This window comes from Drosophila mojavensis, unplaced genomic scaffold (assembly GCF_018153725.1).
Source record: "Drosophila mojavensis isolate 15081-1352.22 unplaced genomic scaffold, ASM1815372v1 contig_16, whole genome shotgun sequence".
NCBI classification, from domain to species: domain Eukaryota; kingdom Metazoa; phylum Arthropoda; class Insecta; order Diptera; family Drosophilidae; genus Drosophila; species Drosophila mojavensis.
Genome location: NW_025318693.1, coordinates 6950939 through 6977115, shown reverse-complemented (window position 1 = coordinate 6977115; position 26177 = coordinate 6950939). Strand labels below are relative to the sequence as shown.

Genomic DNA, 26177 nt, shown 5'->3' with positions numbered 1-26177 from the left:
CGGTTCAATGGCAAAATGTGACCCAGATTGTCTGAGCTGCACAACTAAGCTGCGGCTCATAGCACCTTTGAGTGTGTGACTATATATGTGTATGTGTGTGTTTATGTGTGGGCTCTTCAGAACGAAGAGAGCGCGCGAGCATGCCGAAACAGGCAGCAGAAGAGAGCGAGCTAAGAGCACACTTGGATCACGGCTTGTAAACTGAGCTGCCTGTGTTTGCCCTTGGCTGTAGCCCTTTGATATTTTGGACATCAGCAGCTTTCCATGCTTCTCTTTCCGTCTCTACGAAAATGGGGACACTCCTGGCGAACAGCAGCGTTGGCATCGGCATCGGCATCAGCGTCGGCGTCGTCGTCGCCGTCGCCGTCAGCGTCGGCGGCTACACAATTGTTTTTGTTGCCGTGTCTGTGTAATTATCGGGCCGCGTGCATGTCCATGCATGCCCAGTTCCAGTGCCAGTGCCAGTGCCAGTGCCAGCCAGCGCTGGGAGTCAGGCCCAGGCCCAGGCCCAGGCGGCAGTGTTGCGTGTAATTTGTTATTTTATTTTATTGTTATTATTACCGCATGCGACGTGCACTTTATTTTCATTACCAGTTTGGATTCTTTTCATGCATACACCCAAGTGTAACTTTGTACGGCTCCATGTTGGGTTTCAGGTCTCCATCTCTGTTGCCCACTCGCTCGCTCTTTGCTCCCCTCGCTCTCTCTACGTATGTCTGTCTCTCTTTGTCACTCTGGTGCATAAGCGCATCTAATGCATGCATCGGAATTACTTGGAGGCTTGTGCACGTGTGAATGTTGCCGGCGGCACTGGGCGCGGGACTGGGTGGCGACTGCAACCGTGCGGAGTTGCTAGCCCGGCACGTTTGAGAGCACCTACAAGTCTAATTGGAAATGCATAAATGGCAATTGATGACGATAAATAAAATGTTGATATTCTCAATCCCATATGCAATACATTATCCATGGTCATGCTCATTCTAATTCCCATATCACCGTTTCCATTACCGGAGCCAGTTATGTAATCGAGACTTTAGGCGTGATGTCGGCTGTTCGCTTGATTAAAAAATTAGAGCCTCTTTTGTGACAAATGCCGCAATATTATATGCAGCTTCCACGAAAATATCCCACATAATAATTCCCTGATCTCATTCCCACTATTATGCAAGTGTTCCCACAGTCGTGCACGCTGCTGGCGGCTCCCTGCTCCATGCACGCCTACAACACAAGAAGTCAGGCAAGTGTCCAAATGTCAATTGGGGCTAATAATGCGCAACTTAAGTGTGCGTCAATCTGAGCAATTTTGTGCAATTCATTAAAACGATTTCGATTCTGATTTTATATTGATGCTGAGCAGTTAATTGCGCTTTTAACGATGGGCGCGCTTCTCTTGCTCTCTTCATACATATATTTCTCTTCCCACACACACACACACACATGCACACACACACAGGGACACATACTATAAGCCGCTCAGGCCACTTATAAAGCCTCCTCATATAAACTTGTAATATTCATGGCACAAGGCGACTCGTGAGAGCGAGCACCAAAGAGAAAAAGGCCGCTGCCGCTGTCGCGGCTCTGCCGCCGGTAGGCGCTTTGAGTGGGGGCCAGTTTCCACTCACACGAAATTAACAATATTTATATAAACAAGTTATAAACAATGTTTGTCGAAGCAGTGACAAACACTCACCCATACCAACCAAGCTGCGAGCAAACTCTCACACACTCACACACATGCACACACATACACACGCACTTCCACTGGCAGGCAAACCAGTTCGCGGCTGGCGCTCAGTCGCGCTCCCACAAAGTCACATGGCGCTGCGCTTCAAATGCATTACATGAACGTAGCGACGTCAAAGTCGACGCTGGCAGCGCAGTGACGTCGCGCTCTGGCATAGTACTTCCGCATTACTGCAGCTCCAGCAGTGCAAGCTGTTGGCTCTCTCTCTTTTGCTCGCTCACTGCTTGGCTGTCTGTCTCCCTCTCTTTGCGGGGTACTCTCTTTGAGTTGAGCTCTCTCTCGCACACGCGATCAGCTGATTTTGTTTTGCTTGAACTTTTGCCGGCTGAGGCGACTCAGGCTGCGTATGTGTATGTGTGTGTGCTCACATTTCGAGCTATGTTTATTTTGCAGCTAAAAGAGACAATAAAAAAAGCCAAAATGAAAACAAATTTTAAAAATTTGAAATGTTTTACACATTTGCATGTCAGGCGCAGACTGCAACGCTTATGGCGACAGCAACCGCAACGGCGATGGCGAATACAACTGCGACCCTGCCCAATGTCAATCACAGAGCTCTGGCCCTGGCCCTGGCCCCCGAACCACGAGTTTTTGGCTTACAAAGAAGCAGGCCAAAAGCAGGAGGAACGTGTTTCCAAAGCCATTACAACAAGCTCGGCATGTGTGTGTGCGCCTGCGTGTGTGTGTATGTCGTTATGAGTGAGCTTTTGTTGCAGGTTTACACTGACAATGAAACCAAAATATAATACATACATATTTATATAAATATGACTCTCTGTCTGTCTGTCTGTGTGTGTGTGTGTGTGTGTGTCTGTACATGCCTTAAGCCAGCCGCAAAACACAAAAAAGTTCATATGTACGCACATAGAATCGAAACGCACTTAACCAGACGTGTAAGTGTGTGTGTGTGTGAGTATGTCTGTGTGTGTGCTTTGGGCCTGGCCTCCAACTAGCGCACACAACTTGGTTACAGCTTTGTTGGTATTGTGCCTGTTACACGCTGCATGCTTATGTATGGCACTTACACACACACACCACTCACATATGGTTTTTTTTTCTGTTTATTTTTTTTGTTTTTTGTTTTTTTGGGAGGTGAATGGCCGCAACTGTCGTTGCCACTTTGGTAACACCGTGGCGCATTAAACGTAGCAGCCGCCGCGGCCAAAGCCAAAGCCCAAGCCAAAAGCCAAAGAAGCCAAGAGCGTCGTCATCAGCTTGGCCAAGACCAAAAGCAAGGGCTTGCTGGGTGAACGGGCGGGCAGTGCTGAGGAACTGTGGAGCTGTGGGGCTGAGGGCAGAACCCCAATGTTTAATTTGCTTTGCATTTTGTTTGGCCAAAATCCAGCAAAGCTCTTTGGCTTATGATGATGACGCTCACTAACTGAATTACTGACTGGCTGACGGATTGATTGACGGACTGACAGACGGACAGAGGGACAGACTGACGGAGTGACTGCTCTGACGCGAACGTAACTCACGCGTTTTTATGGCCCCACTAAAGTCGATTTTGGCCGTTTTTAGGGTTTTTCTTCTGCTTCCCACACTCAGAACCCGAGCTGATCCTCTGCAAAGCTGGCCATCTGAGCATATGCACGTGTATGTGCTCGTGTGCGTGTGTGTGTGTGTGAATTGAACAACCAAATGTGTGATAAATATCTTTATATCTGCTATTGATATACAAATGAACGTCTATAGATCGCAATAAATTAGATTTGCGGCAGCTTATCCCTCAGTTATGTAATTCAATTATTTTAATGTGATATGAGACTGAAATTTTAAAGAGTAGAGCGATCTATGTAACTTATTTCATAGAAGATTCTTCCGTTTCCTCTTTTTTCAGTTGAAGAAAATACATTGTGTATAAATTATATTATATGTATAGAATATGTAGATACATATGAAGATTGAAATAAGTATATCAAAGTATTTCTGTAGACAAATATATGTAATAGTTAAACCAATAGACTGATGAATGGAATTGGAATAGTTGACATAGTTGAGAGGTAAAGAGAACATATATAAAGCTTTAAAAGACTTAGTTTAATTCATATACAAAGGCTTATAGATATCGATAGAGTTCAATATATGATGGATATATATAGATATAGATAGATAGAATCATTTTCTGCTTCTTTATTTACTAAATAAAGAGATATATGGCTGGAATTGCATATGTACATATTGAGATAGCCCTTCAAAGATCTATCATATATAATAATCAAAAACAGATGTATTCATATCGTAGTAGTTATATGTCTGTATATAAGATCTTTATTAGATTTGTTTTATGTAACAGATCTTCACATTCCGTAACTGTCTGGAGCTCAGGAATGGAATGTAACTAGGCAAAGATCGCATGTAGCTACAACTACAGAGATACATTTGGAGCTGCAGAAAGAACTACAGACACAGAGATACATCCAGTGCTACAGATATAGATTGAGCGTGTAAAGTAAAACTAATTTTGTTTTAATTTTTCCTTTCAACACATGTTCTCGGGTTCGCGTGTAATTTTTAGCTCGCCTAGAGGTATTTGACCCTTTGGCTCACAGCTGATTTATGGGAATTCATACGTGTCCATCTCTCTCTCTCTCTTTCTTTCCATGTCTCTTTGTGTGCTTGTCTTTCTTTTTCTAGCTCCATTTCCATGTCTTTTGGACACTCGATTCTCTTCTGGACTCTGGATTGTTGCCTCTGCCACTGCTTCTGGAGTTGAATGTACGTTTTGCGTGAAAGTTTGTTAATTTTTTCTTTAATTTCTTTTCTTTTTTTACTTTTATAAATATTTTATCTGTTTTTTTTTTTCTTCTCTTTTTGTTTGTTGCTTTGTGGCGCACGGCTGGAGCGATTGAAGAAACCTAATTCATGACATGCTGACCATATTAATTTATCTTCTTTGTGCAAAAATTCGTGCATGATTTGACCATTACGAGGACCAGCTCTAGCTGCTATCTGTATCACCATGTGATCAGTTGCCCATATCTTGGCCATGAGAGTGCCTATGTGTGTGTGTGTGTGTCTGTGTGTATGTAGTTGAATGAACCTCGTCGTTGCGTGAAATGTTTAAACTTTTGTTAACGAGATCATTGACACTTTAACGCGAGTTGCATTAAGTTTGTTACCATGCCGAACCCAAACTCAGTCTCAGCCTCAGCGAGCCCCTCCCTCCCTACCTACCTACCTCCCTCCCGCACCCTATTCCCCTTGGCCCAGTCCATGGCCCATTCTCAGCTACGCTTTTATTGGCATGATCGTGCACTTTTGTTGATAACAAAATTCGTAGAAACATTGTAGCAAGAGAGTCATGCCCCACTCTGTCGCAAGCCGCTTGCGATCAAGATGGGGCAGCAGCTTTTTATCATATAACTCTTGTTGCTTGTACGAAACGAGCAGGTTGGCGATCATTGTACGAGCTCCCCATAAAGCCACAAACACTGTCTATACTTATGCTATATGCAGCGAACAAGTTTGGGAAAATGTTCTCAGATTATATAAATACGCTTTGCGTAATCCCAGAAATATATGAGTAACTATTTCTTTTGGTTTCTGTTAGTTTTAAGGAATGGTGGTAAACATTCTAATTGATGATAGCTTATTCTAATCACAGTAACTCCAAATACAGTAACTGTGTTGGGGGATGCCAGTTCTCATTTATAAAATCATGAAGAAAATCTATTTCAGATATTGTTATTGCCTTTAACATAGATCGAAGACTATAAATGCGATATATGAAAAAAAATTTATAAAGCTTTTAGTATCAAATATATAAACTTGGAATAATACTTTCTGCTTACTAATCTTTATGGACTTAGAAAATTGTAGATAACTCTCGAATATGTATATTTTTTAAATATTATTTTATTATATTATATACTTTTACATAAATAGACAAGAGCAACAACTCTTAAACTACACTTATATCGACTTATCAAAACTATTTGCCATACTTTACCATATGTAAATACATCAATATTTATAGACAAACTATTTATAAACAAGCCTTAAAATGTTTTATATAATCGAAAATACAAAGGTACCGAGTCTATTCAAAACCATTAACAAAAGCTAAGTAAAAGCTTATATCTATTTCATAACAATGAAGAAATAAACCTAGATAGCTCCAAGCGCAACATTAAAATAATTTGCCCATTCCTATGACTCTTATAGAAATTAGCATTAATAATGATATAAATAAAGTTAAAAGTTATAATAAAATGCCAGAGCCGAGTTCACTGGCATGCTATCAGCTATAGAATGTGGTGTTCTGCAGATAAACGAACCAAAATTGTTGCAAAAAAAAAAAAAAAAAGAACAACAACAAAACCGAAAACAAAATCAATAAAATGAAGATAATACTTAATAATACTTTGTAATACATGAAGGTAATTACTTCATTATAAAGGCGGCAAGGCAACGACGACTGCTACGGGCTGCAAGTGAGCTAATGATAATAGTATCAATTACCAGCGACGGCGGGAGCTGGAGAGGGGAGGAGAGCAAACAGAATTGAAGATGAGGCTGAAACGAATCGAACGAAACGGCCCACTCCACACAAAAGAGTAAACAAACCATTTTTATTTTGACTTTTTAGTGGTGTAAAATATGCGGAAATGCATTTCTATGGTCTTACTTATACATGTGCACGCACACACACACATAGAGAGAGACACACGTACACAAGTCGAACAGCAGCCGGCAAAACTTGCATGTGAACGGATAGCTTTGTGTGTATGTGTGAGTGTGTGTGTTCGGTGGAAGATGACGATATTAATGTATGGCTGGCTTGGTTAATGATCACCACAATGCTCATAATGGTCATGATGATGATGACAATCATGTGAAAACCAAGCCAAACCAAACCAACCCAAGCCGAGAGAGAAGCAACAGACCTGTTTGCAGTCAACATAATAAGAACACAAGGCAAATGCCATGCAACAGGCGGGAGGCAGGAGGCAGGAGGGGGCTGGAAGGAGGCAAGGGGTGCCGAAGGGGTTGATTGTTTGGCAGTTGGCAGGGCAAAGTGGGTGCAACAAGAGAACAACAATACAAAAACAAACTGGGCTAGGGCTGCACACACACTCACACACACAGCCAGCGGTGAGGAGGCGGGCCAGGGGCCTGCTGCGGTTGGAGGTGTCCAGCAGGATGCATCAACGAGATGCGTTCCGCTCAACTTGTGGCTGACGTTCAAGGCATAGGCCCAAGTAAATTACGACTGCAACCAGTCAAGTTAGTCAAGACAACAACAAGTTACACACACACACACTCGCACACACACTCATGCACTGTTGGCTGGAAAGAAAGCAAGCAAGCAAGCAAACCAACAAATGGACAAAGCAGCATCCTCCATTTCATTGCAGCTTTTCGCTCTCTTCTGTTCGCTCGCACTCTCTCTCTCTCTCTGTCTCTCGCTATCTCTCTCGCTCGCCCGCTCTCTGTGTGTCGCTTTTTCGTTTTATATTTACAAACGGGCCGAAAGGTTCGTTGACCGTACAAATAGTGACCCACTAACATCTGCGAGGTACGTTCACCCTAGTGACGTATTACTGCCATGATCGAAAAGCCGAAGCTTATAGACAGAGCGGCCCAACACGAGCCCGAGCCCGAACACGAGCACGAACGCAGCTAACCTGGCTCGAACCACTTTAAGCTCGAACGCCGTTCGATGCGAACCGAAAAGCTGTTGGCCTAAGAGCGCCATCGGCTGTCGCTTAAGAGTGTTGCGGCCAATGCGGAAATGTTGCATGTTGCGTGAACAGTATGTGTGTGCGTGTGTGTGTGTGTGTTTACTTGTGTTTATGTGTTAATTTTATCTGCGCAAACATCTTCATCGGCAGCGCTCGGCGCTCAGCTGTGTGCCCTAAACGCGCTGTGACTCTTTATCCGTGTCTTATCTGGTTGGACCACACCTTGAACTAACCTTTGGGTCGCCGACAGCCTTGACAATCGCAATTTGCCGCCTCAAGTTCAAATTCGGGCGAAATACAAAACCTGAACAAAATGCCACATGCGGTGAAAGTAAAAATTCATAATTTTTTTTTTTCGTTTCATTTTGGTTTTACGTTTGTTGTTGTTGCTGTTAGCGTTGCTGCTGCTGCTGTTGTTGTTGTTGTTGTCGTTGCTGTTGATTTTCACATTTAACTCAAAGAGGCCAACGTACAAATCTCGAGCCAACTGCGCACAGCGCCGCGCTGTACTTTGGCTCAAGCCCCTTTTATTTATTTATTTTTATTATTATTATTATTATTAGCTCTTTTTTGCCTGATACCCTTTCTTTGGACCATCTCACTTTGACAGCTGTAATGTAACGCATATTTCGAAAATATATATATATATAAATAACTTAAGATTTATCAATCTTAGGCACGTGTGGATGTAAAAATTAATTACAAAGCTCTTGTGCTTTCATTAAAAAAAAAAAAAGAAATTAATTACAAAAAGTATATAATTAAAATTATTTTATTATTTTTTTTTAATTTATTGAATATATATATAACTTAAGAATATGAGCTTTAATTGCCAAATTTTGATTGTTTAAACTCATTTTAGACTAAGATCTAGTGTCTCTTTATTTGCTCAATTACCTATGTATTTGTTAGAGTATTAAATATTCGTCATGTGGCTAAATAAACTGTTCTTGGCTGTTGGCCAATTCATTAGAGGCTAAGGCTGCTGCTGCGGTTGCAACTGTGGCTACGCTGCATGGTGAATACAAACACACACACACACATACATAAACACATTCATATACAAATACATGTATATAGATAGTTTTATATCGTTCTCTTACTTTCGTTTGCTTTTCCAAATAATTTTGCCACAAAAACAGGCGCTGGCTGTGCAGAGGCCAAGGCGATGTCGTTGCTGATCGTGAACATGACACAATATTATGGATTATGAGCTCTTGTTGTTGTCGGCTGTTTGTTGGTTGTTGTTGCTTGTGTGTGTGGTGGCAAAGGAAAATTGGTGTGGCAAAAAAAAAAAAAACTCTCACACAGACAACTGCAGCTTATCTCGTTTTTTGTTAGTTCATAATTTACAGTTAATTTATGAGTTGTCAAGGCGCTAGCGACGTGCTGGCCAAGTTCAAGGCGTTTGCTGGCCTGGTCCAGACCCGGTTCCTGTGTGTGCCGGCGCCTGCCGCTGCGTTTAGATCACTTTTCATATTTATGAGTTTATGCAGAAAATTGTCTCGCAGAGCCCACACAGCGAGCAAATGAGAGCGAGAGAGAGAGAGAGAGAGAGAGAGAGCGAATGAGTGAGAGAGAGTGAGTGAGACTTTCACACGTTTGCCGAATGAAGCAGCAATTGCGAGGACACTCAATACGAATGCATCCTCAACTGCCCAACTGCCTTGAGGCAAGGACAGCTGCCGCATCCGCATCCTTCCGGCTGAGTGGGCACATGGGAGCCAAAAGCTCATTTTGGCCAATTTGGCTATCAAATAACTTGTTGGCAGCTGTTTGCTGGCCAATTCACACGCTCCTTGGCAAAAGCCTGGCCAAATTGGCTAATAATCTTTTCTTACTCTGCTGCTGTTCTTGTCGTTGTTGTTGTTGTTGTTGTTGGTGCTGCTGCAATCATTGGATTAATTTTAATATGTCCATGGCTATAAAGCGTTTCACGTCCAGCCTCAATCTGTGCGCAGCCCATGCTGCATCTATGATTATGGACTCACGGCAATCGACTCACACACATATATGTGTGTGTGTGTTTGTGTGTGTGTGTGTCTGTGTATACATAAGTGTAGCAACGTTTGGCTGCCAGCTTGGCTGCCACTGGAATTGCGACCTCTTTGGGAGCGTTTGCTGCTGCTGCCGCTGCAGTTGTTGCTTCTGTTGCAGCAGTTGCTGCTGCTGTTGCCGTGTAGCTGGTTACGAAACCCCAAGAAAAACTTCCGCATTCATTTAAGATCATTTCTGTCGTTGCTGCTCCAAGTTTTAGTTGTTGTTGCTGGTGCTGCTGCTGTTGCTGCTGTTGCTGCTGCTGCCGGTGCAGATTTGCAACAGCAACCCCCCTCATTTGGTGTTGCTTGTGAGTTGTTTGCTATTATTAATGCCCCCACTCGCCCCCGTCGCTCACCTAGTCGCTGTTTTTGTGAATTTATGGATCAACATTGCATACCGCACGAGCAGGAGCAACTACTAGCCATCAACCATCAGCCATCAGCCATCGACTCTTAGCTTCCAGCTCTCTCAACTCTCAGCTGTTGGCACTCCAAAATTGACAAGATTGTTGTGTTTTTTTAATGGCTGTTGTTGTTGTTGTTAAATGAATTGATTCATCAGCTGAGGCATATTGATTGCTTATGCATTCTATGTAAATATATTCACTTCAATAGAATAACATATTCAATAGAATAATATTCTTTTATTGATGCTTGAATGAGCTAAGTACACGGATTCATTTATACATCTATTTTATATTTCTTTATTGGGGGAAACTGTTTTCTGATTTTTATGTGTTAAGTGTTCATGTAAATGAATATTGCCTTTGAATGCATAATACTTATCTACTTGCTCATCTTATTTATTAGATATAATATTACTAATCGCAAGTTTATTGAGCATATATCAACAGTTTATTGTATCAATTCTAATAATAGATATATTTTAGGCTAAGTGATAATTTATAATTGTATATTTAATTAAAGGTAACACTAAAATTGTCTAGATCTTTTATCATCTAGTTATCAATCTGCATCTATTCAAAACAGTTCCAGCTCAGGCTTGCACTCCAGCTGGCATTGAATAAAAAAATAGCAATTGCAAGCTCCAAATACCCCTTGACGTCCCCTGCAACTTCTGCAGCTGTTGAAGCCCACAAAAATAGAGAAAGATGTGATGTAGAGAGATAAATAGAGAGCGATAGAGAAAGAGAAAGAGGGAGAGAGCGAAAAACCAGTCCTGCCATAATCAGGTCATGCCTTGCCTTCTCTCGGCTAACGGAGTCAGAGCCAAGAACAGTTCCAGGCAAAAAGCGCTCCGCCTTGCCAATAAATTCACGCTAATGGCTAAATAAAAAAGTAAACAAGAAGCAGAAGAAGAAGCCGCAGCAGCAGCAACATAAACAGCAGAGGCTGGGACAGCGGCAGCGGCTGAGACTGAGACTGAGACAGTCTCTTACATTTAGCCGCTCATCAATAATGAAGTACCGTTAGCTGCTGGCTGCTGGCCGCATGCATGCAAGATCGTGTGTCCAAATGCAACTGGTTGTCATTGTCAAATGTGGAGGCATGCGTCAATAAATTACCTAGAAGAAGCAGAACAAAACAGCAACAACAACAACAAATGCCAACAGAGAAGCAAAAAAAACGGCTAAAAAGCCAAAGAGCCAACACTGGCTAGGGGACTGGGCGACTGGCTGCCAACTGGGAGCAACTGGGAGCAACGGTACATTATGCAATCACGGCATGAATGAGACACTCTTGACCGAGTTTCCATAGCCAGGCAATAACGGTAAATGCGACGTAACGCGACAGCTGACAAGTGCTCTGCAGCGCAGCGCCTAACGGGTTCTCGTTGCTCGCTGCTCGCTGCCCGGTGCTCAGCGCGATATGAATCGAAAGAAACAGCGCGAAAAGAAGAATTGCAAAAAGTCAGCGCGATCAATTCAAATTCAGCAACGAATTGGCAATTAGGAAGAAGAAGCAACTAAAATATATAATGCGGAATATAATTAAATAACAAATAAGCATTTAGCCATTGAGTGTATCGGTCATGTAATATTCTATTTACATTTTGATTTGGACTCAGTGCATGAGAATAATTAGAATTAATTGATGGGAGGTCTATCTCTAAGGTGTCGTAGAAACAATTATTAAAACTGAGATCGAAGTGGGATTTACATTAATTGAATCTGATCTAATCTTAGAGATATTTATAGTTAAAGAGTCTAGGTAGTCATTTCAGACTGAATTCAAACAAATAAGCAGATAGTAATAATACCTTAGATTACGTCAATGTCTCAGATATATACCATATAAGAATAATGCCTATTGTGTCTAAATTGAAAGGAGTGGAAATGCTACATGTTTTGTGTAGCAAATTACAATTTCCAGAGTCTTCTAAACACAGAATTTTATGTGAGCAATGAAATTCATAGAATTTTGATATGGGAAATTATAACGAAGATCTCAACGCAGTCCCTACATCTAAAGCCAACAGAAAGAGAATCAGAGTGGTTCGTAGTAGTAGCAGGCCCACATTAGATCATTAATAATTATTATGGTAATATTCCGATTTTTGGCAATTATTGCAACGTAATTCCAATGGTATGTGGCCCCATTGGAATGCATAAATAACATTACGAAAACATTATATGTATACAATAATAACATTGCATATTTCCAAAGATCTGATTATTAATTTCATTTCACAAATGATATTTTTAAGCGATATTTCCCTCTGGGCTAGACAAAAATTCGATTTTCATTAGTTATAAAAACGTTTATTCACATGGACATTAATATAGATGTGATGCATACATTGATTATATAAGGATAAGTACGGCGCATTGCTATAAGTCTGATAAATGCCCCTCGGGAGTCGGCGACACTCGTCTAGTCCACCAGATGGGTCTTGACCAGCGCTACGATGGGCGCGGCAGTGGGCATGTTGGGATACTCGCCAGCGCTGCCAGCGATATCCAAATGGGTGTACTTGAGGGGCTGCTTTGAGTTGACGCCATGCTTGTCGAGGCCTGTGGCCTTGATCATGAAGGCAGCGGGCACTTGGTGACCGCGTGGAGTCTTAACGGATGGCGCATTGTTGGCCTGGACGACATCTTCGCCCCTGGCTTTGGCGGCATTGAAATCGAAATCGCATTGACGCAATACGGAGACCTCGAAGGGTTCGCCGTAGGCCTGGCCAGCGGCCTGTAGCTTGCGAGCGTGATCCTCCTTGGCGGCCACACTGTTGTCCACAATGATGGATTGACCCTCGCCCGCCGAGATGAAGGCGTGGCCTGTCAACGTGGCAATGGTGAAGATGTGCGGATCGGGCAGATTGCCTTCGATGGCAAGCTCCTTCATGCGGCAGAGCACATCGGCCATGCACATGCGACCCTCAGCGTCCGTATTTCCTATCCGGACACGGACGCCTGCACGCGAGGTAATCAGCTCGTCGGACACGTAGCACTCCTCGCCCACGGAGTTGCGCACCAGGCAGAGGGCGCCAATCACATGGATGTCCTTCGGTTTCAGCTCGCTTACCACTTGCATGAAACCGGCCACAGCCGCTGCTCCGCACTTGTCCCGCGACATGCCAGCCATGACGCCTCCGGCCTTGATGTCAGCGCCGCCGGTATCATAGGTGACGCCCTTGCCCACTAGCATTACAGTCTTGCGCGCCGGATTGGGCGGCTTATACTCCAGGTAGATAATACGCCCCTGATGGCGCTCCACCGAATGGGCAGCACGGTTGACAGCTGCGAACAAGGGATACTCCTTGTTGATCACGTCCACATCGTCGATGACATTGACGGACAGATTGGCAAACAACGGCTTAATGTAGGCCTCCACAAGTGGTGGAGCCATGCGCTCCGGATCTCCGCCTCCAATGTCGCGTGCAATGAGACGACCCGATTCCAGGACCAGCGCATCCCTCATGATCTTCTCAGCATTGGGATTGTTGATCAGCACGGAGAGTGAATTGATGCGCTGCTTCTTCGAAGGGACATCCTCACGCAACTGAATGGGCTGTGGACAGGATTGGAGGCATGAGTGTGAGAGATGGATAAAATATGCTCAATTTACATACCACATAGAGCTCCTCGAGAGCACCAAGGACCGTGCACAGCTCCGCCTGGGAAAAGCGCTTGCTTTGGGGCACCACCAGAAGTGGCGCCTGGAACCCAGCCTAGTTCACAAAATAAAAGTTTAGTTTCATATTCTAAATTATTTCACGAGGGATTCGCCCACCTTGATGGCCCTCTGCAGCGATTGAGCTGCCGCCTTCTGATAGCTGCGCACATCCGCATAGTCCGTTAGCTCCTCTACGGGCGCATAGATGACGGGCAGATCGAGGTTCGCAGACTTGAAGCAAGAGACGACACTGTCGAAAGCCTTGTCGAAGGACCGATGCTCCTCAAAGACGTCAGCCAGCTCGGCGGGCACAGCCCGGTCAATCACGCAGAGCACATCGTGACCGGACTTGGCCAAAATATTGGACAGCTTCACGGTGCAGGGCAGAAGTCTTAAAAGGTAAGAGAAGACAAAAAAAAAAAAAAAAAAAAAAAATTTTTAAGCAAAACTTTCCATTCATAGGGATATATGTGGTAAGAATAAGTAAAGATAAAATAGAATAGAAGATAAACTTTTACTCTGAATACATACAAATTTTGTTTTGTTTAAAATGTAGTATAAAGTTTTAGAAATTTTCCAATGAAGAAGCTGCTTGTTCGTGTGGGCGAGTATTTACTGTGCATAAACTATGCATTCAATTTATTTTTATTTACTTAACTGCAGCAGTTGAAAGTTAATTGAAATGCAATTTTATCACGTCTAGCAGCAACTTTTTTCAATTGACAGTGAATAGAGAGTGCCGAGCGATTTATGGGCGACGCCTTGTTACAGTGGGGCGTCTTGCTGATAAGCCAGCAACAGAACAAGATTATCTCGACTTTGAAGTGCAATAAATAACGGCGATTGCGTTAAGCGAGATAAGTTAATAACAAATATTTGAGCTAGGTGCAAGCCAATTTGCGGGAAGATTTGCCTGCCACTCAACAGAGAGAGGGAGACCTGAGCTTTCCAGTCTAGCCGGTCCTTGCAAATGGCGGCGATAAATTGCATTCACTTTCCACGCAAACAGATCTCAACTTTACTTACTTTTCGAGTCCCATGTTGATGATGTGCAGAGCGGCAGCAACTGAAGCGTACGGCAAGTGGAAAGTCACTGATTGGGCGCTGGGCGAGCGTTGAAATTGTAATACAATGGAATAGTGGAACTGGAAGAAGCGATAAGGCGCCGATAATGAATGTGTTTTGCTCTTGTGTTATGTTTGATATTTGCTAAAACGTTGCTATTGACAGCGCGAATCGTTGTGTTGCGATTCTAAAGCGTAGCCATCGGCTTTATATACAGCGCGCCCATCGCCACAAAAAATAAAAACAAAACACTGTGCACGAGCTATGATTAATAGCAGGTATGTTATGATTGAAATTGTAGCCTGTGCATTTTGCATACACAACAACAATAACAATACATAACTATTGCAGGCAACTGCTACTCACGTTGTCGTTGCCACAGAGCAAAGGCAAACACTTGGAGACCGCGCGATTCTCTTGCGAGTCACGTTCGCAGCGAATGAAAAAAAAAAAAAAAAAACAGCTGTTGGCTGGAAGAAAGCCGGTCAGCTGTTCGCGCGGGTCGTGTTGCCAACTACATTCAATTTTAAATTAAATTTTCCAATATTTCAAAAGCAAATAGAAAACCAATTAAAGGTATTTAATTTAAAATTATAATTTGATAAGAAATACTATATAAATTTAAGGTTTGTTAATTGCTATATGTATATAGTCTACACTTATAAAATGTTCGATTTAATTTCTGGCAAACAACGCAAAGCTCCAATGAATTCATATCAATAGAATTTTGATTTGTTTATAAATTCATAATTTTTTCTCATTTCGACATTTGCTTAAGCAAATACATGCAATACACTTTATTATGTATGTTTCTATTGAATGTTAAATTGTGTCTGTTATTTGGTCAATTGGATTTAAAACAACGGCTTTTAGTGAAATATATAATCTCCTTCCAAGCTCTTATTCTCCATTTATATAAGCTTGTATTTCGTTAATCAGCTGTGGCAGCTGCTTGGCTTCTAGCGCCAGAAGTTTCCTGTATGGCTTTAAGCCACCCACGTCCTCTGGCCAATCACTTTCGATGTCCATCGCATACTCGAAACTAAATTTGGAACGTTCGGCCAGCAGCTCCTCTTCGGCATTGGTGAACTGATCCTCGTCTGGTTTGCCTTTCTTGCCTAGCTTGCGGTGGAACTTGACCAGCATTAGCAGCGTGCCAAAGTTGAACTTCATTTTCTTGGCCTTGGCCGCTTCAATTTCCTTATGCAGATTTTGCAGTAGCGGCACAGAAATCTGTGCTGGGATGTTGATGAAGCGCTCGTTGATCAGAAGGCCTACGTGCTGTTGCTCGTTGTCAAGCAGATCGCTCAGTTGCTCTTGCACCTGTTTTGTGGCATGCTTCGCAGCCCGTTCTGTTATGTATTTACGCAGCTGTTCTATAACGGGCTTATCCTTTTTGGCCGTTAGATTTACCACAGATGTGATGCCAAAGATGGTGTCATCCTCGACCATGTTGTCGTCCGTTTCACTATCGGGGCCGTCATCCATGCACTGGCATATAACGCTGCCCACAAAGTTTTGCGCTGTTATAGAAGAATTGTAATTGTGGTTCGGAATCGAGAATTAAGAATCAACTTTACCTATGAGAAGTTCAGCCAGCTGATTACAATTGATCTGTGCGCGCGGTACGAGGCGCTGCAGCAACTGTGAAATGCCCTCCGCATCTGGATCTACTGGTGCGCGTCCCTCAAATTCTATTTGCAGCTCCTACAATTGGAAGCGCTAATTAATTGACTTTATTTAAAAAGATAATGTCTGTACCTCTTTCTCTTGGAACGATTCTGAGTCCATTCCATCGCTGTCGTCACTTTCCATATCGTCATCTTCCTCTTCTTCATTATCGTCATCGTTTTGAATATTCTCATCTTCACTGGAGCTGTCAGCTTCAGCCGCTTTTAAATTCTTCTTTTCGTTTGCTGACATATTCTAATATTTATTATTTTTCAAACTAATTCAAAAAGCGAAATGCTCCAAGCGCAATAAACATTAAACCTCAGCTGTTTGTCAACACACGTGTTGGTCGCTCAGCGCTGCCAGACTGTTAAAATACACACTTGTTCTTTTGAGCCGTGAAGTTCTCGCGGGCTCATTTTATTTCAGTTCAATAAAAAACAAATTTTCCAGTTTTAGAAAATGCAGCAAATAATTTTTAACATAGCTACACTCTAACATATTTTAAATTGTTAAACAATATACAAAGAGCATCTTATAGATAGATGTGTGCATTGTCATTATGTTTCGTCCTTTTTGAGCTGCTCGTCATATTGCTGCTGGGTCAATAAGTTGGATATAATATCACTGCAGTTCTCGATCTTGGGCAACAATATGGCAAAGTATCCCGCGCCCTCAGCGGCCTGATGGAGCTGCTTGGCATCCGTTTGCAGCGCAGTGTTAACCTCCACTAGCTTGCCTCGTATGCAGCTGGGAATTTTGTAGACTGTACCAGTCTCGGTGGTCAGCAGGGCGAGCGTTGTGTCCTCCTGCAATATCATGCCGCCCTTCTTGGCCTTGCCCTTGACCACATTCTGGCTGCGATCCATATTGCCCACATCGTAGCTAACGGAGGCGATGCCCTCGGCATAGGCGGGATGAGTGGGCGCAAGGCAAATGAGACAAATGCGATTGGAGTGATAGAGCACCTGATAAGGTGCTCCACCTTTGATGTAGTAGTAGCGTGTAAAGAAGCGATCCACCACGCTAGGGTAGTTGGGGTCATACCAATCAGTGATTGGGCTCACGACTTTGCCGCAAATCTTCTGCTCTTCATGCTGAAAGTAGTACGGGGCGAAGGGATCTTCCTCTGCTCCGACTGCTTCAATCGCTGGCATCTCTATTTAGTTGGATTCGCCCTGCTGCAGTTTTTGCTTGTATTTTTCCTGGCGTTCCCTTGCCTTGGCGCGATTCGCAGCCGACCGTGCTATACGTTCCGCCTTCAGGCACTTAACCACTTTGTCGTCGATGGAGTTGCAAATGCCAATAAATTTACCAAAAGCGTTCTGAATGCATAAACCTTAGTTAAGCACGTTGGAAAATGGCAAGACATTAACTTACATTATCGTGACAGGCTTTGAGCTCTTCTATTAGTTGATTGCAGGCTGGAGTATGCAGATGGGCCGACAGATCTGTGTGCATTTTCAATTACTAGCAGTTTTATGAAACATTAAGTGCAGCACTATTTATTTATTTACTTCATTCTCCGTTACTCTTACGCAAATGCTTATATCGGGCTGTTATCGATTTGCCGGCGATATATTGCCATGCAATCAGCTGTTCTAAGCAAAGATACTAAAATATACTAAATGCAAATAATACTCAAAAGCAACGGTTGCTTAGGTTTTTATTTTTCAAAAGAATATTTGTGGTATTTCAGTTTTTATTATATTTATTTATTTGTGTATTTTACCCGCTCTCACAGTTGATTTTATATAAGTTCTCAGTTTGTCATAGATATTGTATATGTAAATATCAGCAATTTAACATATTTTGTATCTCTCACATGCCTTTATAAATGTATTTGTTTTTATCATTTATGCATAATTAGAAAAAATTGATTTAACGTCTTCACTGTTTACTTTTTCTTTTACCGAAAAGTCTTCTCAACTACATCATCGAAATAAGGTTGTCTCAAAAATAAACTAACTGTTGTTTGCTTGCTCAAACACCTGTTAAAAACTCTGCTAAACTCTCCAAAAAAAATTTACTGTGCGCTGTTGTAACAACTAGGTCAATATGTGGATTGGGTTTGGTCTTGGTGGTTTGTTTTGTTAGATATCGTCAATAATTCGTATTTTAATTGGCTCTCAGTTTGCTCGTTAAATTTGCTACACTCAGTTAAAAAATAAAAATCTGATTTAACTCTACAAAAAAAAGACAATGCTATCTCTCTCTCTCTCACTTATTAATTCACTAAACGGTGAACGTTGTCAGTGTGTGTGTATGTATGTGTGTGTTTTACGCTCTCATGTGTGCATTAGTTTTCTCTCATAAAGCTTTCAGTTCGGTTATATTATAAGTACAATCAGATGAAACAGAAAATAAAAACTACAAACTTCAAAAATTCGAAAAAAAAAAATAATAACGGCTCTCTTTTGTCTTACGCTGTTGTTGTTGCTGTTCATTTTTGTTGTTGTTGTTTGTGTGTTCGTCAATGGATAACAAATACGTTAACAATTCTTTGCTCTCACTTGTAGCTCGATTTGTTTCTCTCTCTGTCTCTCTCTCTCTTATATGTTCCTAATAGCTCTCCCTCCCCATGCTGATACAGTTACTTGACTTTAGACAGCTACTGTTTTCTCTCTCTCGCTATATATATGTATATGTATCATTCTCTCATTAAAACAAACTAAATGGCAGGCTTACTCCTTGACGGAGCCAATACCTCAACTCGTCTTTCTCGGCTCGGCTTGGACATTGCTCGGTTGCGCCTGCGCCTGCGTCTGGGCCTGCGCCTCAATGCTGGCTAACGCGGCTTCCGACATTTTCTTGTATTTGCCCGCCAATTCGGGCAGCTCGTAGGCAATGGCCAGGTCCAGCTTGGTGATGGGACAGCCGCGGAAGTAGGTGCACGTCTCGGAGAGCTTCTTGAACTCGTACAGCGGATTCAGGCGGAAGAAGTCGCGATAGACATCCGGATCGGGCAGATCGTAGCGCGAGATATTGGTCAGCGTGGACAAGCCCTCATAGATGTGATAGTTCTGCGGATGATCAATGATGTCGTCCGCGATGCGCTTCTTGTTGCCAAACAGAGTCTTGTGGTTGTAGTAGGTGTTCAAATAGCAGTCGACCATCTTGGCATGATTACGCACACGCACCTGGAATACATAAAGCAAACATATAAATCTAATTCATATCCCATCCATCCAACTCAGATATATCAGGCTCTACTCACGGCAAAGCGACGAGCGCTTGCGATCTTGTGCTCGATCCTCTTGTCGATAGCTGTGCGCAGATCCCGCAGGAAGGCGCGCTCCTGGGCCAGCAGCAGGCGAGCTGGTGCGCCCTCCTGATAGGGATGCGTCCAGAGAGAGGTAGTGTACATGAGTGGCGGCTGTGCCGACGACATCAGCGGCGATATATTCCATATGAGTGCGCCCTGAACGCGCAGCAGCTCTTCGGGCTTCACGGTGTCCGCCTTGTTCAGTATGATGCGCGTCTGATACTCGCGCCCCTTCAGCTGATCGAGTATGGCCTCGGTCTCTGGGCCCACATCCAACTTGGCTGGGTCGTAGACCAGAAAGATGATGTCGGCCCGATCGATAAACCACTGGCAGGCGTCGTTAAAGGGAAAGACGCGAGAGACCTGCTTGCGTACTTCGAGTATGCCAGGTATCTCAACGATGTTGACCTGAAAGCCAAAATTACGAAAATTGAAAAATTCGTTTACCAAATGAGTATGAGTATGAGTGTGAGTGCGAGTGTGAGAGAGTATGCGTGTGTATGAGTGTGTGTACTACATCATCAACATTTAGCCATTGTGTTTAGCTATTTTCGACATTTAATAACCAGAATACTATATACGATCTTGAGCTCTTGGGCATTTTGCCAACGGCTGAGCATATCAAAAAACATATTTCCCAATCGACGAGCTGCCCTGCCAAAAGCTATTTGGGCGACAAGTTAATGCACTTAGGCAACAAGTGCATGTGCCTAGCCCACATCTATATATATATACCTTTGCCTATCTAGTACGCATACCTTTTCGAGCAGCTTGTTCTTCAATTTCAGGCCGCGCAGACGCTCTTCCAGACCCTGGCCGAACTTCTGCAGACCGGAGAAGGTATAGTCGGCTGCCAGCTGGGTGCCGTCTAACACTTCCGTCTCATTGCCCCACATCAGAATGTTGAAGTAAGCCGGCGACGGTTCCGCGCCTAGAAAATCCCAACAGAATTAGTCTAGATTCCCACACATCCTGCATGTCAATAATCCCGTACCGGTTCTCAACGAGTTGGGCGTATATTCATTGTCCGTCAGATAGTTGAGAATGGAGGACTTGCCGCCCGACCAGGGACCCATGAACAGGATCAACGGCTTTGAGAAGATCTCGGGATCTCCAAAGTGACGATTGCTCAAGTCACGATACTTGTACAGCGTCTCCAGTGGCTTGATGGCGTTCTCATAGATCTTCTTGATGTCGCGCAGAATTATCTCAGCGACATTGTCGGTGGCCTTCTCTCGTGCATTGAATTCCTCATCCAGGAGCAGCAGTTCGGTGATGTGCTGACGGCTGCGACGATTCTGTGGAACGGCACCCTCCTGAAAATAGAAAGAGTAGATCGAATGACAACGGATTCAGTTTTTGTGTCTTTTTTCCACTTACCCAGAGCAATTCATCTTCGGGCTTGGTGTCCTCGTCATCAGCATCGATAGCATCTTCGGCAGCAACTGCTGTTTCGTCTGCCTGTGGCTCTTCAGCAGCTTCGCCGGATGCTTCAGGCTCTGGCTCGACGGCTTCTTCCACAGGCTTCTCTTCTACCTCCACTGCTTCCTCTTGCTGCTCGACAGCCACAGCTGGTTGTGCTTCAGCTTCTGGCGCTGGCTCTGCCTCTGCCTCTGCTTCCACTTCCGGCTCTTCTTCTTTGACCGGCTCCTCTTCTACAGCTGCTTCGGGCTCAGCCTCTGCAGCTTCCTCCTCCTTCTCCTCTTCAGCTGGGAACTCCTCAGCTGGACTTGGGGGTGCTTCAATTTCACCAACTGGCGCCGCATCCACCTCACGCTTGCTGCGCTTCTTCACCTCCTCCTCCTCATCATCATCGTCCACAGTCTCGCGACTGTCGTCATGATCATTGGGTATACCATCGCCATCCATATCATTGTCGTGCTCATTCAGGATGCCATCGCCATCCATGTCGTCGTCCTTCTCGTTCACCTTGTTGTCGCCATCAATGTCATCGTCCACATTGTTTGGCACACCATCCCCGTCGATGTCCATGCTCTGAGGCTCTTCGGAGTTGGATAGACCGTCGCCATCAACATCGTGATCTTCATCATTGTGGACACCATCGCCATCGATGTCGCTGTCCTCTGATATGGGAGAATTCAAAAGATTATTATAATACGTGTATAAGAAAAAGAAAGATCTTCTTAAAGTTTTACTAACCATGATTCAGAGTACCATCTCCGTCAATATCTTCATCCTCTATAAGAGTTTGATAAGTAACTGGAGAAATGCATACCGAATCAATAACTTACCATGATTAACTTTGCCATCGCCATCCAAGTCCTCATCCTTGTCATTGGGCAAGCCATCACCATCCAAGTCGCCGTCCTCTAGAATTACGAGAATATTCCGCATAAGTAAATGTATTTGAAAATAGTTCAGATCAGAAATAGTTTTTAATTAATGAAAGTCACACATTAATAAGGTATATAGTGGGGTATAGTAGAATGAGCCGTAGAACTGGGATTCATATTCCATACCGTGATTCAAAGTACCATCCCCATCGATATCCTCGTCCTCTGCATAGATAAAACCATACATAATTTCAACTTCTACACTAAATTCTACTTACCATGGTTGACTAGTCCATCGCCATCAAGATCCTCGTCTTTCTCGTTTGGCAAACCATCGCCATCCAAGTCGTTGTCCTCTGTCGGAAATACAATCAATATATATTCCATGGATTTCTATATAGCAATCGATATCTTACCAGAATTTGGTATGCCATCGCCGTCGATGTCGTTGTCTTTCTCATTGACCACACCATCTCCATCGATATCTGCATCCTCGTCGTTCGGTATGCCATCACCATCGAGGTCATCATCTTTGTGATTCGGTATGCCATCGCCGTCGATGTCGTCATCCTCTTCATTCGGTATGCCATCTCCATCAATATCATCGTCCTTATCATTCGGTATGCCATCGCCATCGATATCATCGTCCTCCGTATTTGGGATGCCATCGCCGTCGATATCATCGTCATCCTCATTTGGTATACCGTCGCCATCGATGTCGTCGTCCTTGTCATTCGGTATACCATCGCCATCGATATCGTCATCCTCGTCATTTGGTATGCCATCGCCATCTATGTCGTCGTCCTGATCATCTGGTATGCCATCGCCGTCAAGGTCGTTGACGCTCTTCGCGTCCTCTGTGGAATCCACATCAGTAATTTCAACAGTTTCTTTTTCATCAATCCCACCATCATCATCGTCGTCATCGTCCCCACGAGGCTGATCGGCTTGCAGTTCGCCAGAACCATCTTTGCCCGTGACACCATCTGCGGGAAGTGGGTTTTGTTATATAGGATGAATGACATATGCATATGACTACTGTCTAACTTGCCTGTTTTCAGTTCATTTATAGCCTTTTCAATGTAGGGTCGACATTCGGATTCGCTTGGTCCCGCATCGGCATTGGCAAACCCAACTATAAAACAGTTTTAGATTATTAAGAAGAGTATATGATAGGATCCACTAGAAACTTTATGTAATTAGAAAAAAATAATAATAATTTAAGATCGTGCAGGGGTTATAATGTAGAATTTCGATAATGAAAAATATATAACTTATTTTCTAGCATATATAATTTAACATATTTTTTAAGAAATTTAAAAGATCGAAAAAATGATTAAAGCATAGATTTTTAAATTAAATACAGAGATAGGTATAGATAAATCGTAGGGGAAGTCGAAAGAAATCACATATAACTTCATATATGACGACAATGATAGATTTGCTTTAAAATCATACATGAAGTATATAAAGTATAGATAACAATGCAGTCTTTTTGCATACGAATATCATATAGGATTTATGGAAAAGTTTTGGAGGCTCTTCACTTGTATACCTAGCCTTAAAATTGCTATTTGCCGCCTTCGTGTTTGATGTCAGCGCCGAGGTTATTTTATCTTTTCAAACTTGACATTATTTATTGAATATACCCACACACACACATACACACACACACATGCACACACTCTCACTCGCCCCATGAAAAATGTTCGAATATTTATGAATTTTATTTTTAAAAGATGAAAACTCAAACACATTTCGCTAGTTGCTGGCTTTTCGGCAAATGTGAATGGGTATATAATTTTGTTGGCCAGTCGCCCACTATATCTTAACTTTTCCAAATTGGATTTCTCTTTCCATTTCTCGTACTCGCGTAGTTTAGTGACGTACATATACTAGAATTATGCATGTTCGTGTCTATAAGGTCTGCTCTTACTGTGAGTGCTTCGCTATATTTTCCCTTCCATTCTGTTTGGTTCTGTAGTCTAGTAAACTGAGGTCGTGATGTGTGTTTGAGTGACAGGCACGTTTAAGGTCGTTGCTAATTACTTTCTCAATTGCTGACAGCTGCGTTGGCTCATGGAAAAATTTGTTGGTTCGACTTGATTTAAAGGATATCTCTAGCGCCTTTATTTTTTGGTGCATGCCCAAGACGATATTCTCGATATGCAATTCAGCTGTCAGCGGGTAATTCCCTTGATTTATGTGCAAATACAATATATGCAGCTATTTAAGTTATTTCCCAACCCATTCCTCTTTATCGCATAAACAGATTTATTTATACAAATCCGTCTTGATGGCTGCAGGCATATTGTGTTTATGTTGCTTGCAATCTATTCCCAAATACTTGCACATTATATAGATCATTTCTTATTTCCCCTTTTTCTTTTTCTTTTTTTAATTTGATTTCTTCTTGTTTTTGCAATCTTTTGCAAACCAAACAAAATATACATAGGCCAACACACAAACACGATCCGCTCGACTATAGATACAGCTACAGCTACAGTCGCAGCTACAGATACTTGCTCAATACATAAAATAACTTAAAAATTCTAAATTTAAAAATATTACAAACGATGACAACGAAGAGCGAACATTTGCGGCGTTTCGCCGCACAAAATTTTTGTTGAAAAAAAAAAAAAAAAAAAAAAAAAAAAAAAAAAAAAGACCAAGTCAAAGAAGAAGAAAGTGACCAACAAAATGATACTATGTCTCTGTGTTTTGCGCGATCCATAGCTGTATGGGAATATTATCCAATGAGTCTAGGCCACCGAAATATTGAGATAGTATATGTATATACACATACTCAAAGTGTCGTCTCTAACGTTTGCATACACACACACACACACACGCACAGCTCAAGCAAATATTTTTAAATGTATATATTTAATTTTTGCCTCCTCTCTTTCACTCATGCACACACACTCTTTCACTCTCCCTCTCGCTCTCTCGCTCTCTTTCTCCTTATCTCTCCCTCTCTCTCTCTCTAGCTCATTTTCTTCTACAAATTGCATAATGCCTGCGTGTACGTTAGCCACTGGGCCAACAAAAAAAAAAAAAAAGACCGTTATATCGCTTATATAATACGCACATGTATACACTATTTATCATTAGGATAGATCCTTTGCTCGCACTCACCATTATAGGAAACGGCGATTAACGTCAGTCCCAGCAGGAACCAAAGTGTTAAACGCCCCATAATAATCAAATCAACAAATTATCCTTGAGTTCTCCCAGTGTGGTTAGCACGTTAGCCACGTCATAAATTCTCCTTTTATTCTTTCGACTTTTTCCCGTAATTATGTATAATTAGGAAAAAATATAAATATATTTAAATAATTATAAATCACTTGCTCGTATTTCGCATATATTTATATCCACCATATATGCGCTCGTTTAAATGCACTGCATGAAAAGGGTAAGAAATTATGAATGCTAGATTATTTTGCTTATTCGAGAACAGGCTATATACTACAAGCAATATACATATATATATATATATATATATATATATATATATATATATATATATATAATATATATACATATATATGTATCAACTAATTGGGCTCGTACAAATTTGTCACACTTTTTGTGGATTTTTTTTTTTTAATTTTGCACTGTTTTCGATTTTTATTTTATTTTATTTTTTCACTTTTTTTTTTTTATAAATTTCAGCTTTATTTAAATTTGTAGTTCGCGTTAGCTAGCCTTTCGCAAATTTTAACCAACAATCGTCGGCTGGGTAATCCTTAGTGTCCCTTTCGACGATTGTCAGCTAAATAATTTGCTTATTTCTGGCCCGTCGTCTGTGCACGGCGTGGTGCGATTCGTTTTTTGAAATAATCAGCACAGATTTTAGCTATATCTATTTTCTGGCATTTCTAAAAAGCAAGCTAGAAATTTTAGAAATTAATTTCTGTTTTTTCTTCTTGTTATTCTAAGTATATTGCGTACACGAGTATACGAGACGATCTCTCCCGGTCCAAAACCAATTCGTAACTCAACATGCATATACCATGAATTTACCTTGTGACCGCGAAAATTATTTCATTTTTATATTTTCGTAGCGAAAATTTTGTCAAAAGCACAGCGAAAACTAAAATTTATCTCTTTGGCAGATGCTCCCACAGAGAGTGAGTGAGAGCGGGAGAGCGATTGGGGAAATTTAAAGCGGCGCCGATTGCCTACAAGCAGCAGCTTGGGCAATTTTTAAGTTCAGGGAAATTTGAGTGGATTGAGCATACGTCTTAAACCAATTACCAGCAAAACTAGAGAATATCAGAGAGAGAGAGAGAGTGAGAGAGAGAGGGAAATTATGAAACCCGAAGT

At 42.3% G+C, this 26177-nt stretch overlaps 5 protein-coding genes and 1 long non-coding RNA gene across 13 annotated transcripts; 1 reads left to right on the top strand and 5 right to left on the bottom strand.

Annotated features, from left to right (window-relative positions):
* Window positions 1–12180: 12180 nt before the first annotated feature.
* LOC6573170 (putative aminopeptidase W07G4.4) lies at window positions 12181–15085 on the bottom strand. Of its 2 annotated transcripts, XM_001999224.4 has the most exons (5): window positions 14982–15085; window positions 14577–14695; window positions 13668–13941; window positions 13507–13605; window positions 12181–13445 (listed from the first exon to the last, which is right to left on the bottom strand). In XM_001999224.4, exons 2-5 carry the CDS (start codon window positions 14588–14590, stop codon window positions 12309–12311), a joined length of 1524 nt encoding a protein of 507 aa, XP_001999260.1. In that variant the 5' UTR covers window positions 14591–14695; window positions 14982–15085; the 3' UTR covers window positions 12181–12308. The 2 variants fall into 2 exon arrangements, with proteins under 2 accessions (XP_001999260.1, XP_043863184.1); XM_044007249.1 differs by lacking the exon at window positions 14982–15085 and having other exon boundaries at window positions 14577–14776.
* On the top strand, window positions 14803–15435 carry LOC116803845. Its single transcript, XR_004363849.2, has 2 exons — window positions 14803–14893; window positions 14967–15435. It is a non-coding gene; the product is annotated as an uncharacterized LOC116803845 (long non-coding RNA).
* LOC6573171 (protein BCCIP homolog) lies at window positions 15376–16639 on the bottom strand. The gene is made up of 3 exons (XM_001999225.4): window positions 16377–16639; window positions 16196–16322; window positions 15376–16138 (listed from the first exon to the last, which is right to left on the bottom strand). Exons 1-3 carry the CDS (start codon window positions 16536–16538, stop codon window positions 15516–15518), a joined length of 912 nt encoding a protein of 303 aa, XP_001999261.1. The 5' UTR covers window positions 16539–16639; the 3' UTR covers window positions 15376–15515.
* Window positions 16640–16672: 33 nt separating this feature from the next.
* LOC6573172 (protein Abitram) lies at window positions 16673–17443 on the bottom strand. The gene has a single exon (XM_001999226.4). It carries the CDS (start codon window positions 17441–17443, stop codon window positions 16847–16849), a length of 597 nt encoding a protein of 198 aa, XP_001999262.1. The 3' UTR covers window positions 16673–16846.
* Window positions 17414–17879, bottom strand: LOC6573173 (COX assembly mitochondrial protein 2 homolog). Its single transcript, XM_001999227.4, has 2 exons — window positions 17667–17879; window positions 17414–17611 (listed from the first exon to the last, which is right to left on the bottom strand). Exons 1-2 carry the CDS (start codon window positions 17745–17747, stop codon window positions 17450–17452), a joined length of 243 nt encoding a protein of 80 aa, XP_001999263.1. The 5' UTR covers window positions 17748–17879; the 3' UTR covers window positions 17414–17449.
* A 287-nt stretch (window positions 17880–18166) lies between these two features.
* LOC6573174 (probable serine/threonine-protein kinase kinX) lies at window positions 18167–25886 on the bottom strand. Of its 7 annotated transcripts, XM_001999228.4 has the most exons (14): window positions 25803–25886; window positions 24984–25250; window positions 22897–22980; window positions 22754–22831; window positions 22262–22702; window positions 22124–22201; window positions 22032–22070; window positions 21804–21881; window positions 21712–21750; window positions 20932–21635; window positions 20546–20867; window positions 20310–20482; window positions 19504–19959; window positions 18167–19426 (listed from the first exon to the last, which is right to left on the bottom strand). In XM_001999228.4, exons 2-14 carry the CDS (start codon window positions 25042–25044, stop codon window positions 18995–18997), a joined length of 2985 nt encoding a protein of 994 aa, XP_001999264.2. In that variant the 5' UTR covers window positions 25045–25250; window positions 25803–25886; the 3' UTR covers window positions 18167–18994. The 7 variants fall into 7 exon arrangements, with proteins under 7 accessions (XP_001999264.2, XP_043863143.1, XP_032584226.1 ...); XM_044007208.1 differs by having other exon boundaries at window positions 22262–22831; XM_032728335.2 differs by lacking the exon at window positions 21712–21750.
* Window positions 25887–26177: the final 291 nt, after the last annotated feature.